This window comes from Erpetoichthys calabaricus, chromosome 18 (genome assembly GCF_900747795.2).
Source record: "Erpetoichthys calabaricus chromosome 18, fErpCal1.3, whole genome shotgun sequence".
Taxonomy (NCBI): domain Eukaryota; kingdom Metazoa; phylum Chordata; class Cladistia; order Polypteriformes; family Polypteridae; genus Erpetoichthys; species Erpetoichthys calabaricus.
In genome coordinates, this window is record NC_041411.2 from 66,953,702 (window position 1) to 66,968,446 (window position 14,745).

The 14,745-nt window shown below is 40.7% G+C and overlaps 1 protein-coding gene across 1 annotated transcript in view; it reads left to right on the plus strand.

The window, feature by feature from the left end:
* Positions 1–14,745, plus strand: part of LOC114668511 (protein SSUH2 homolog) — a 60,736-nt gene that overhangs the window by 26,757 nt on the left and 19,234 nt on the right. The window contains exons 6-8 of the mRNA XM_028824287.2: positions 1,499–1,559; positions 6,455–6,576; positions 11,335–11,397. Coding sequence (XP_028680120.1) covers positions 1,499–1,559; positions 6,455–6,576; positions 11,335–11,397 — 246 coding nt within the window. The remainder of the gene's footprint in view (positions 1–1,498; positions 1,560–6,454; positions 6,577–11,334; positions 11,398–14,745) is intronic.

Below are 14,745 nucleotides of genomic sequence, written 5' to 3' on the forward strand. Positions count from 1 at the left end.
ATCTATCTATCTATCTATCTGTCTGTCTGTCTGTCTGTCTGTCTGTCTGTCTGTCTGTCTGTCTGTCTGTCTGTCTGTCTGTCTGTCTGTCTGTCTGTCTGTCTGTCTGTCTGTCTGTCATTAGTGCCTTTCACTCTATCTATCTATCTATCTATCTATCTATCTATCTATCTATCTATCTATCTATCTATCTATCTATCTATCTATCTATCTATCTATCTATCTATCTATCTATCTATCTATCTATCTATCTATCTATCTATCTATAACATTGCTTCAGGAGACCATTTGAACTCTGAATTGTTCAAAGTCCAAAGCCTTTAGAAATAATGGAAGGTGAATTAGTCTGTTCCCAGACCCTAAACAATACCCATTTCAATAAACTTAAACAACAAATACACCAGCGGTTCTCAAACTGTGTAACAAAAAAAGGGGGCACGAAAAAAGAAAAAAGAAAACAAGAATCGAAAATATGAAAAATACATCTATTGAAACCAAAACAAATTAACTTAAACTACATTCTGATACTAGAAAAATAAATATAGAGTTAGATAAATGTCGATAAAAGTTAAGTAGGTATAATAAAATATGCATCTATGATATATCATTAATTTAAAAAGAACAAATTGGTATTAGTGGGCTCCTTTCAAAAAAACGTTAGAGGGGCGCGATTAAAACTCTTATGAAAACTCGGGTCGCAAATACTTAAAGGTTGAGAAAAGCTGAAATACACATAATTTAAGGTAAAAAATAACACAATTAAATGCTCTGAATAATCAATTAAAACACGAAAACAATAAATAAACTATGTAAATACTGTATAATAAAATGAAAATTACTGTACCTTAGTAAGGAGTGGTGAAGTCCCGGGTGCACAACACATGACGTTTATGCTTGCTGTGTAAGCATCTTCTGTTGCTGCATTTTTTTCACTGCGCACGACAGTTTGAATGTAGAAGCATCATTCAAACTCCGGGTCAGATTTCTCTTGAATTTAATGTTCAAACTCTGGAATGTTCAAAGTTAGAATCTTTCGAAGTACGAGGCACCACTGTATACTGAGCCACCTTGTCTAACCCTGATTCCGATCTTTATGTGCAAAACACTCTCTGAAGTTTAAATCAAAAGTGCAGCAATCTGTACTAAATGATGATCCCCATAGGTAGAAGATCCCTACTTATCAGTGCCTGGATGATTTGGCTTCTCATGGCTTCATGTTCTGAGCTCATGTAGGTGTTTCTTTACCTGGGAATTGGGCAAAAATGAATTCAAAATAAAACACAGAAGACTTTATACTGTTTATAAATGAGTGGTATATTATAGGCGAACCAGCATGTAATGATCATAGGGAACTGAGAAAATATTCTCCTTGATGGAATGCAAAAGTTACATACAATATAACAAGAAAACAAGATCTATGGTAGAGCATTTTCATGAGGTTGACCAAACTGAGGAAGTTTAAGTCTCATTTCATAACCCTTAATCCTTCCTCTTTTAGTATCGCCTTGAGACATTCACTGAATCAAGATCAACAGAATGGGCGCATGAACCGTACAGAGGTAAACGACTGCTTTTTATTTAATTATTTGGCAAACTAGCAAAACAGGTGTTTGTAAATCAACAATATACTTTTATGCCAATACATTGATGGCACATTTGCCCAGGGTTAATATTGATGCCTCACATCTTCAGAGTCCCAGGCTTGAATCCTGGCCCAGAAACTGCTTGTGCTTTTTCTCATGTTATTCATAGGTTTTGCCTTCTCATTATGGTCTGCGTGTGTACTTCACTTTTACTTCCACATCCTAATCATTTGTAAGCTAGATTAATTGGCATTTCTAAATTGGGCAAATGTGAGTGTGTGCAGAAGTGTGACTTGCAGGCACCTGGCACTCAGTCCTGCCTCAATCTCAGTACAATAGAAGTAGGTGCCAGCTGCTCATGACCCAGTGGTGGATAAACAGCCTAGAAAATAAATGTGTGTATTGATAGATGGAACGTTCTATGTCCCAAATGAGACGGTAATGTAAAAACATAACTGAAATATTATAATATACAAATACGCACACGTATTACTAAAAAAGAAAGAAAACTCAAAAGGAAAGACAACTTCTGACTTTTTCACTGTCTGCACAAATAAAATGAAACCTGTCTAGCATTAAAATGGTGTCTGGTATATCGGGTTTCAGCCTTGCCACAGTGTGTGATGTGTCTGCTATTTTATCTGAAATATTGTCCATTACAATGGACGGCAGACCAGTTCTGAATCCTCTCTGCCTTGCGTTTATTCTTGCTCCAGCTCTTCTTCGACCACCATGTCTTTAGATGAACAACTCTTGTGGCAACAAAGATACTTAGGCTCTGATTATCACAGTGCTAGCAGCTGATTATGTGAATCTATACTAATAAAAGGCAAAGCCCTCACTGACTCACTCATCAACTTCAACTTCCCGTGTAGGCAGAAGGCTGAAATTTCGCAGGCTCATTCCTTACAGTTTACTTACAAAAGTTAAGCAGGTTTATTCTACGCGTAATGGTCATAATGGTCGACAACGTCCGCCATGTTAAACTTTCTTATTTATGGCCCCATCTTCAAGAAATTTGGTAGGTGGCTTCCCGGCGCAAACCAAAACCGATGTATGTACTTATTTCGGTGGTATGATGTCACGGTCGGCCGAAATTCTACGCGTAACAGTCATAACAGTCGACAACATCCGCCATGTTAAACTTTCTTATTTATGGCCCCATCTTCACGAAATTTGGTAGGCAGCTTCCCTGTGCAAACCGAAACCGATGTACGTACTTATTTCGGTGGTATGATGTCACTGTCGGACGAAATTCTACGCGTAACAGTCATAACAGTCGACAACATTCGCCATGTTAAACTTTCTTATTTATGGCCCCATCTTCACGAAATTTGGTAGGCGGCTTCCCTGCACTAACCAAAACCAATGTACGTACTTATTTCGGTGGTATGATGCCACTGTTGGCCGCCATATTGAACTTTCCAACGATCTTTGTTACTTATTTGCCCATCTTCAAGAAATTTGGTACGCGGGTTCCCAACGCTAACTGAATCCTACTTACGTACATATATACGTCCATAGCCTGTAGCTCTGTCGCCGTGTGAGGCGGCGTTGGGTTCCCCATCCCCACGCCTCCCACGTAGTTGGCTGCCTGCCTATATAAGGCCGTCCGTCGCTCCGGTCTCTTTATTCCCTTCCTTGCTTCGCCACAGTATTCACGGCTGATAACTGCAGCCTTTTTATTTAATCCACGGCTTCTCCACTTTTTTATTGTTTGTTTATTGCGATTATAGTTATTGTGTAGGTATTTTAGACTTAGTTTACATTGTTCAGGTACCCATTTCCTTTATCATTCCAACCGTACCCCCATTAACATGTCTATTGAGGTGATCACCATCGATCAAAGAACTGTCACTTACCGAGTGGTTTCCATGCCCGGAGATGGCGCCTACCTTTTCCATTCTCTGTGTTACATGTTGCACGGCCATATCAGGCTCACTCTTGATATCCGGAGGAACATTGTGTCTTATGTATTGAATGACTGGGTCAGGTTCAAGGTGTGGACTGATGACGGTACAGGAGATAATTATACTACACAGGCGCACTATAAGAGTGAAATGCTTAAGCCCTTCACCTATGGTTCTGCATGTGAGTTGATGGCTGCCACTGAATTGTTCGGTTGTCGCTTTCAAGTGTACCGAAATGGCCAAATATTTTACACCTTTGGACAACCGCCAATGCCTCTTACAAAACCTTCTTCAAAATGTTTACCCCAATCTACGAAATCTCCACGAAAACGACGTGTCATGGTTGAGGGAGAGAGCTATCCTGACACCAAGAAATGACATGACTATGACTATAAACCACATTTTACTTCAGGAACTACCTTCACAACCGAAAACATATCAGTCTGTGGATTCAGTTGTAGAAGTGGAAGACACGGTGCACTATCCGGTAGAGTTTCTCCACACTCTGAATCCTCCAGGCACTCCTGAGCATAATCTAATTTTGAAGGTTGGGGCACCAATAATGTTACTAAGAAACTTACAGCCACCGAAACTTTGTAACGGCACGAGACTTCAGGTCACGTGTCTGCAAAGGAACCTAATTGAGGCAACTATTTTTACTGGCAGTGGCTCAGGGGAGAGAGTTTTTATTCCTCGCATCCCCGTTATACCCTCTGATCTCCCATTTCAATTCAAACACCTCCAATTTCCAGTAAGGCTCTGCTTCGCAATGACAATTAATAAGTCTCAGGGACAGACCCTACAAAAGGTTGGCATTGATTTGAGGCAAGATTGCTTTTCACATGGCCAACTGTATGTTGCATGCTCAAGAGTAAGCTCAGCGTACAGCTTGGTCATATTACAACCGGAGGGCCGAACTGACAACGTGGTATACAAAGAGATCCTTAACAAATAATTATTGGTATATTTTCCCTCAGTTTAAAAAGGTTTACTTTTCTTCTTAATAAAAATTTTAAGGCAGTACTTCGCTTCTGCGAAGCGCTTGTATTTTGCTAGTATTTTATAAACCCCACTTTTGATTTCTAAGTGTCTGTTGTGTTTTTAGGTGTTATAGACATCAGGCAGCCTTCAGATGCTCTTTGCGCTCCCAGTGACTTCTTTTTCCAAATTAACAGATTTCTGAAAAGCAATTTAGATGTGCTGGCACTCAAGTCTGCAGTGTCTGCAATCTTAACATTAATCAAATGAGTAAAATAAGTTCAGAAAGAAAAACAGAGAGAACTTGGAGCTTCTGTAAAAGGCTGCTGCCTACACTGCACCCACAAGTAGTAATAATATTAACACTAATATGTGCAAGGGAGAAGAGTCTTCTTGCATTAAAAATGAAACAAGAAAACAGCATAATTTATATAAATAAGCAATTTATTGTCTGTTAGTTATCCAGAATGTCATATGTAATTACAACTGTTTTCGTACATTATATTTTGCCTGAGCACATATGCTCTCTTCTGGAACATTGACAGAACATGTAGAAAAAACAAAAGAAATAAATTGCTCATTGTACAGAAGAAGGTTTTTAGGTTTATAGGGTCATTATTGTCACTTGAAACTCTTTCTTGCATGTGCTAATCAATATACAACAAATCACCACTCTCCAGGGCCATGATTAGCGAGGTGAACTACCTTACCTCAAAGCTTCTGTCTGTCTTAACCTCAGAACATTTTTATTATACCATATTACAATTTTGTATTCTTTAAAACAATCTTAATACATTGTACTGTTAACTAGAGTTAAATTAGTACTTTTTAACAATAGCAACAATAGTTTTCTTGCTACAATATAGTATGTACTCTAAGAAAAGAATAGAACATATGGAATATACATTTTATAATATCATAATCATGTATGGCCAGGTGCAGAATGACAGGTTGAACAGTGACTCCTTGGGACACTAACTGGGTTGTCCTGGTTAATATGATTGTCCAAACAAAACTGCAGGCCTTTAGGTGGCAAAAGAACTGTCCACTCAGGCACAATAGCAAAAACAATAAGCTCTCTCGGGATATCAAAAGTAGAAGTCTATCTGCGGAGATCCGTCCAGGGGGTCGCAGTAAGTGGGAGATGACATCTCCTTCCAGGCAGCCAGGCTTCTTTAAATGCACAAGTCAGAAGGGGAGGGGCTAAGTGTCCTCACTGGGCAGTTTCTTGGTACTGCGGGGGGGAGCAAAGGAGACGAGAACATTAGCAGCAGCGCCCCCTTTCTCCCCAGTGGGTTATCACATACCATGATCAAGCCCATGAGGAGATTTTCCAAAACGCATTTGTGACACATGTTAAAACCACTATATGTCATACTGTAAGTCGACACTAAAGAATGAATTGCATCAGAGGGATATTAAGAGTGAACAAACTTTGATTCAGCCAATAAACGAAAGATTGAAACCGATGCTGATACTGACCATTTTATTAGAAGACCACCTCAAATAGATGAAGGTGAAATTTGTAACTGCTTGAACATTCTGCAGACACAGAGCAGGTTTTTAAGTTAGAAAAAACCTTTATTGGATCATCTTGTCTTCCGTTGTCTGCTCGCAGACATTCATATTGTCCACACAGACACCCTGTCATGGCCTTGCACCATGGCCAAGTGTCTGTCAGTGTGTCCACCATTAAGCAGAGATGTACATCCCTCTAATCGAGAAGCAGCTTTAAAAATACGCAGCATCAGATGGTAATTGCAATTACTAATTTAAGAATTGTAGGTGACCTCAAACTGGATTAGTGTGTCCAAAAATGGGTGGACAGATAAATCAATATAATGAAAGCCAACAAATTCAATGTGCCTTCTTTGCAGTGCTCTTTCTCAAAGCAAAAATGCTTTCATATATAAAACACCAAGCAGTTGATAATTTAAATTATTTAAGATTGTATGTCCTAACTTAGGCTTTCTGTTTTATCAGGTCAGATTGCAGATGCTTTTGGTGCACCTTCACCTGCCCCTTGGACCATAGTTGTTCAGGTTCCGGAATTGTTTAAGGATAACAAAACAGATGTTCGAGTTCCTCACACATCCTCAGTTAAGGTGGGTGTTATTATCAATGGTATGGAACGGGACAGCTTTACTACTTCAATACATAAACACCATGCTGTCATTAGGACTACCTTGAATTCCACATTGATACCATTAGAGTAGTTTAGACAGAAATGTGAGACTGTCTCTTTGAAATGAAAGTGGATCATCCATTTGGGTAATGATGCCTACCTCATTTGTACATCAACGACATATTGAATGAAAAAGGGGAAAAATACAGTTTGAGAATAGTCAAGTCAAGGTCCAGATGTGAACCCTTATGTTGTAGCAGGAGAACACACCTGTGAATACATGAAGATCACAAACACAACTGAGATGAGGAAGTGAAAGGCTAATTTATTTTCTTGAATATCTTTGTTTGTCTCTCTATTATATAAAAAAAAATCCTGCAACGAGACGAGACTTTTTGAAAGATTTTTTCAAGTCCCATGAGATGAGACTTTGGCCAAGAGATTTGTTCAAGTCAGCCATCTTCAACCACGCACATGGTAATCTCACCTCTCATTCGTGTGAATGCTTTTGACAGACACAGTTTCTGCCCTCTCAGCTCTTATAAATTTTAACGTTTTCCTCACTTTAAGTTCCCAATTAAAGAAGATGCATTATGTCCAAATCTTATTGAAGAATTTCATCACGAAGGGTTATCAACAGACAAAAATGAGTACACAGGCAATCCTAGCACCGAGAAACGATGAAGTCAAACGAATTAACACGAAAATTGTCGATTGGTTACATGGCAAATTGGTTAAGTGCATATCAATAGACTATGCTGAAACAGTTAGTGGTGATGGTGTGGAAGATGAAAACATCAAGTTACAATATCCCGTAGAATATCTACAACCGTTAACACTGTCCGGTCTTCCACCGGCCAAATTACTGTTGAAAGAATAATGTATCATAAAAGGCGAGAAGACAAGTAATGTAGTAGATCTTCTGCGGATAACATTAGACACCAAAGGAGATCTTGATATGCCATGCATATTAAAACATTTACAGTTTCCCATTAGAATAGCTTTTGCTATGACAATTAACAAGTCATAGGGACAAACATTTGAAAAATTATTTATTAGAGAGAAAGAAGCGGTATTCACTCACAGGCATTTATACGTTGCGTTGTCACGATGCAAGTCCAAACACATAATCAATATTCAATGCGATATTGATGAAAAGTTAATTCCAAAAATTGTTTTATAGTAAAAGAGTAAGTTTAAAAAGTATTTGTGTGTTAATTTCAAAGTCAAACAGAACAAAAACGTATAACACAACGAATACCTCTAACGCAACATGAAACATAATTTTCTTTCAATTGATGACATTTTGCTATTTTTTACTATGGTAAATTACTCGCTGTAATGTAAAATAGTTAGCTATATTATGCATATGTAACAATTCCCCTGAAAATAACAATCTGTTTAAATTGCACATTCGCATCCCCATACGCGAGCAGTAGAGCCATGAAGTGGCTAGCGTGTAGCACCGGCCCTGGGTTGGCGAGAGAAGTGAGTGGGGGTAGAACCTCCTAGTTCAAATTATAATCGACACAGTGACATTCAATCTGACAGACATAGTGTAGTGCTGGCAGACAAGGCCTTGCTGTTTAAGGCCAAACAAGGCTCAGGGTGTGGGAACACCAGGGGCTGCGAAGCACAGCTCTAGTCTGCAGCTTCTGTTGCAGATATGTTACTAGCCTGACCCTGAAAATGATTCCAAGAGTTTGGCCAGAAGTGACAAAATAGTCTAGCTGCAGACCTCAAGAACTCTGCTTCATTCATGATCCAGTCAACTTGCACACATCTGATAGTATTTAGTGGCCTTTGCCTTACACGTCAGTGATGTTCTGTGATACACCCAGTCATGTGTGTTGTTCCCAGAATACATCCTTTCACTATGGTTTAAGATTAGGGTAGTGTGGGAGGGTTATCTGACTCAGGAGTAATCACCACTATCATGTAGGCATTTCATGTAGTAAGGCTGTCATGTAGTGCTGTTGGCCACTGCTTGCATTCTTTGGAGTTTCTTCTCTGTAAATCATGTGATTGACACATGCAGTGTCATTGGCTGTTTTTCGGGACTGCTGAATTGTAGAACAACAGAGGTCTGCAGCTAGACCCCTCTCAGAAATGACAATGCAGTGGAGTTCAAACAAACCCCTTCGCCACAAGTTTGATTGTTGAGTCAGGAGGTGAGTGAGGGCAAACAGGTCACTGGTGGGAGGATTAGAGGTCAGGGGTGAGAGAGGAAGAAGAGAAAGCTGGAATGTGAGAGACAGATGGATAGTTACCACCACCAATGTGTAACATCCACCATTTTTTGCTCCCATATGTTACCCCACCATTAGCTCTTAGGTGGTGAAAAGGTGAGAGAGAGTTAGCCAATAAGGCACAGTGGATGAATCAAGGGCCATAAAGGACAAGGTTGTGGTGGGCAATTTAGCCAGGAGATCAGTGTACATCCTACTCTTTTTGAAAGATGCCCAGGGTTCTTTTATGACCATACTGGACCTCCGTTTTAGGTCTCATTTGAAGGATGGTGTCATTTTTTTACAGCACAGTGTCCTTCTTGCTTCACTGGGGAATTGGGGTCCACACACAAACCACAGTGTGAGTGCTCCTGCTGGCCTCCCCGACTTACTTTCAATAGCAATCCAAGTTTTTCCTAGTTTTTCAGCTATCCAACTGTGTTATTTCCAAATATATTTAGCATCACGTAGCTCACCTGTTCTGCAGTGCAAGTTATATGGCTGCAGACAAAAGATTTGGGATTTGGAATGGGAACACCAGGTTGCGAACCATTCCCACTTACATGGAAAACAGTGTTAGGGAGGACAAGATGGGCCATAGTTTTATTGTAATCCTACTTGTTTTGCTACCTTATTTTTCTTTGTGTTTTTCATTTATATAACAAACACTGTGTATGTTTAAATTATTTTTGTAATTTTCTTTTTCTTTGCATCATTCTGGGACTGATGGCACCATCAGAATTCCCCCCAGTCGTTTATAATGTACAAGTATGTAAAAGAAAAATGTTCTTGAAACTGCCTGTCTGTTTAACTAGGACACTGTGACATTTGTATCATGACATTTAAATTAGACAATGAGATCATATATAACATTTAACTTTATATTTTGTTCTCTGATGACAGTTTACATGTAAGAAGTCTTATTTCTTTTTAACCAGACATCAGCTATGACTCTTAATAATTAACTACTGTATTTTGGGATTTTACTTAATACTAAGTAGCAGAGGTGGGTTTCTGGACCATGCCATTTATCTGTATGCTGATTGGTTTGTTTGAAATGCTTCATAGTCATTATATATAAATGAGCCTTCGACTCAGTTGATCGAGCTACCCTGTGGAACATCCTGAGGATTCGTAGGATCCCCTCGAGGTTGCTGGATATCATGGTCGGTCTGTACACTAGTACTGTGAGTGCTGCGCAGAGTGGATGCAGGACCTCTGCGTTTTTCCCAGTTGATTCTGGGGTTCGTCAGTGGTGTGTTCTGCTCCTACTCTATTCAATGCTTGTATGGACTGGGTGTTGGGCAAGGTCATGAGGTCCAGCGGCTGTGGGGCATCTGTTGGTGAAGAAAGGTTCACGGATCTTGACTTTGCTGACGATGCTGTGATCTTTGCAGAGTCAATGGAGGCTCTGATCGGGGCACTCGAGAGACTGAGTGAGGATACTGAGTGTCTGGGCTTGGGAGTGTCCTGATAAAAACCAAAGATCCAGGCCGTTAATGACCTCTTAGGCACAACCATCAGCAGTGTGTCTGTCTGTGGAGAAAGTGTCGACGTTGTCGAGAGGTTTATTTACCTTGGCAGTGACATTCATGTCTCTGGGGACTCTTCCTATGAAGTCAGTAGACGGATTGGGAGAGCATGGGGGGTCATGAGGTTGCTGGAAAGGGGTGTGTGGCGCTCCTGATATTTATGCAAAAGGACGAAGGTCCAAGTCTTTAGAGTCCTGGTGCTTCCTGTCTTGCTATATGGTTGTGAGACATGGATGCTGTCCAGTGACGTGAGACAAAGACTAGACTCCTTTGGTACTGTGACTCTCCGGATAGTCCTTGGGTAACGTTGGTTTGACTTTGTGTCGAATGAGCGGTTGCTCATGGAGTACCGAATGAGGCACATTACCTGCATTGTGAGGGAGCATCAGTTACGGTACTACGGCCATGTGGTGCGTTTCCCCTAGGGTGATCCAGCTTGTAAGATCCTCATTGTTGGGGACCCGAGTGGCTGGACCAGGCCAAGGGGTCGCCCACGTAACACATGGCTGCGGCAGATAGAGGGTCATTTCCGGAGGGTGGGACTGGACCACGTGTCTGCCTGGGGGGTTGTAAACCGGGATCCCGAGTTGTTTGGTTGTGTAGTGTGTACGGCAACGCACTGTACCAGTGCATGTTCCACAACTTCACTTGACTTGACTTATGTTAAGAGTTCTTCAGTCCGCCATGTTGCATTAACCAGAGCAGGTAGGACTCCACCTATAAGTGTAAATAAAGGATACCTGTGTTTGGAGTTCATATATAACAAAGGCTCAAGACTCTTCTTTATTCACAAATATTCAAAGTGTTAGATTGCAACCTCTCCCCCACCTTCCCACCAATATTTAAGTATTGTCTTACAAAGCAGTAAAAATATAAACTATTTTTGAGCATTTCAATAACAATTTTATCAATTCTTTCATTATTTCATTTTTTACGTTTTGACTGATATTTATATTATGTGTTTTTTTTTAATTGAAGGGATGTCACACCTGTTTGCAGCTTGGGAGAACAGCTTGCAGAGAGTGCATTAATACTGGAAGGGTAAGCATCTTTTGCTAATGTAATATTAGTACACAGTAACTTAAAAGTAATCTAATAATGGTGAATATTAGATCAGTGTTTTTCAATTACAGTGGCTCACGTCCTGCTGCCGGGGGACTGCAAGTTGCCATTTTTTCTATTGGTTTCGGTGGGTCACTACTCTGTTGATCGCTCTCAATTGACCAACCAGGAACTGCTCTGACAATCGTATTCGACTCAGCAAGGGTCCTGGCCTCCAGTCCTTCTCTGATGCACCTCTTTGGTGGGTCACAAAGAAACTTTATTGTGGTTGATACCAAAGAGGTTGAGAAACACTGTATTAAATTCAGCGCCTGTATCTGTAATCCAATTTTTTCAGCCAAGTGAAATTAGCATGTGTATACAAACTTACAAACACATACTGTCCCCAAGAGAAACAGTTGTACGCACACCGCTACCCCCGAACCACCCCTTTTGCTCGGAAATCGGTCAGGTTAGGTCTGCAGCTACTCGCTACTGACTATTTTCTAATAATAATAATGGGGCCTTAACTGCTACCAGGTTTACAACAATAAGAATACACCACGCGTATAATATAAAGCTAAACATTGTGATTGTATTTAAATCAAATCAAGACACAGAATATAAGATTGATGCACACATGTAAAATTCATAAACACAAGACGAGCAAGAAGCAACATGAACCACATAAATAACAGTTAGAAGTCCAACAAGTATTAATCCCGATGATGCACAAGTTCGATACATAATCAAAATATGTTTAGTGAAATACCATAATGAAGACAGGGAAACTTCCCAGTCAAAGAACACGTTTTATTCCCACCGACTCTTCCAGTGTCTGAAAACAGTCCACTTCTTTAGAATATTCCTTCTCAACTTGTCTCACCACAACAGGTAAACAATCCACCTCTGGATGGTGCAGAACAGATTTCCGTAATAGTAGGATGTATTTCCTCTGCTCAAAAGGTTTCTGTCACCCTGCAGTTACTGAGGTCCTCTGATATTTGAAATCGCTCTTCTGCTTCGGACTTGTGGGTTCTTTTAAAAAAAAAAACTATTTGCCCTTGCAGCAGGCCAGTCCTCAATACATCTTCTCCCTTAAAGGTGCAGATCTTAACCTCCACATTGAGGCAAGTCCACCCCGTCAAACAAACAGACAAACAATAAGGGGAGACAACAACACCAATGATAACACTGATGTGCTAACCACTGCACAGTCAGGTTTAAGTATTTAAAAGCATGAAATAAATTAACTCAAGATGTTTTGATAGACCTGTGTGGATAGAATGGCACCTTTTTTCTATTGAATGGTATATGTTCCTACTCTTGTACCAATCTGCAAACCTGTTTTTCATCTTCTAAGATTCAGTCTTTACATAGTGCCTGTAGCTGAGTCTTTTCCAGGTTCCCAAAATTAAGGAGCTACTGATTTGGCAAAGTAGGATCCAGCGAGAGTCAAACGTTTAACAAAAGAAACCTCTCGGTCTTATGAAGTTCATTTTAAAAAGGTTTGAAGATTAAAAAGGGAACAAATCACAAAATATATATATATAAAAAAAAGTTATTATGCATGCAAAATTAAAGGCAAAAAGGGGAAGAAAGGTTTCTTCTTTGTTTCATTACAATCTTAGCTTTCTCTTGTTAAACTTCAGTTACTTTCTATACTTAAAAGTTGTTACTTTTCTGTGGCAAACTCATATGCTTCACTTTAGTGTGTCAGTATATTCAATACATTCAAAACTGTTTGCCCTCCATTCCTTACCATCTGCAAGCAAGGCAGATCATAAACTGAACTAGTCTGTAGTCAGAATGACAAGAAATTAGAACTAGCCAACCCGCGGCATAGCATACGCCGCATAATTATTTATTGATGGGTAAACATTTCCTGAAAGACACAGTTGTCCAAATGGGGTGGGTTTGAGGATATGACTGTGAGTGAATGAAAAGATGGAACTCTGGAGAGAGCGACATACAATTGTCCGTGACTGAAAACTGGATACGCATGACAGAGCCCTGCCTGCCAACTCTAACCCTCCTCCTGCATCATGCTCATGTGCCCGCATGCAACATCTCACCAAACACCATCAAACTCGCTTTCGTCTCTGCTACAGTCCACATGCACTTCTGAGCCACGTTGACTTTCATTGTTCTTATCTGCTGCAGTCCACATGCACCTCTGAGCCATGTTGACATTTCATTGTTCTTTGCAGTTCTGGCTGCTTTTAGCGTATCCCATGGTCTCTGTCTTGTGTGCCATGGTCGGCTGCTTAGTGAATTATACAGGGAAATCCGGGGAATAAGGACAGTTTGTGAGGTAGCAGCTGCGATAGTTTTACACTCCAGTACATTGCGGTGAATGCTGGTAACAGTCAGGCGGGCGGGAAGGTGGGCAAGCCAACAAAAACACTATGCTCTTAGTATGGTATGAATCAGGTTTTTTTAGACAAAGGTTTTCCCTGTTCCTGCAGAACCATCTAAGAAGAAGCTTGTTTGTCGTGGATGGGAATCGCTGTATGCAGCGTGTAAAACAGTTTGCGAGGGTGGACGCGGTTGTCTGTATCCCATGATGCGGGAGGAGGGTTAGAGTTGGCGGGCGAGGCTCTGTCGTGCGTATCCAATGACGCGGGAGGAGGGTTAGAGTTGGCGGGCGAGGCTCTGTCTTGCGTGTGTGTGTATCCCATGGTCGAGCAACTTAGTGGATTATATATAGAAAAGCAGCCTGAACCGAAAAGAACAATGAAAAGTCAACGTGACTCAGATGTGCATGTGGACTGTAGCAGAGACGAAAGCGACTGAGGCGGTGTTTGGTGAGGTGTTGCGTGCTGGCACATGAGCAGGCAGTGTGCATGCTTTGAGAGTGAGGGTGGACTCGGGAGGAGGGTTAGAGTTGGCGGGCGGGGCTCTGTGAGTTGGCAGGCGGGGCTCTGTTGTACGTATCCCATGGTCTCTGTCTTGCGTGCCATGGTCGGCTGCTTAGTGAATTGTTGGCGGGCGTGGCTCTGTCTTACGTGCGTCTTGCTTGCCATGGTCTTAGTGAATTATATATTTATCTTGTAGGGCTTATAATAGAATCTCCCATTGACTACTGTATGTATGTTGACTATATGTCCTACGGACTATATATAGGAAAACATTTTAACATACCGTATATACTCAATTTTGTAAGTCAAAATTTCCACTTATACATTTCCCTATAATTCAAATCAACACCTACAGTTTTAGTTACTGGTACTTTAAGGCAGTGGTTCTCAAAATGTGGGGCGCGCCCCCGCAAATGTTGCCATATATGGCGCAATTTCGCTATTTGTAGGGAATTTTTAAACTTGTAGCGGTGTATCGGCAGCAAAA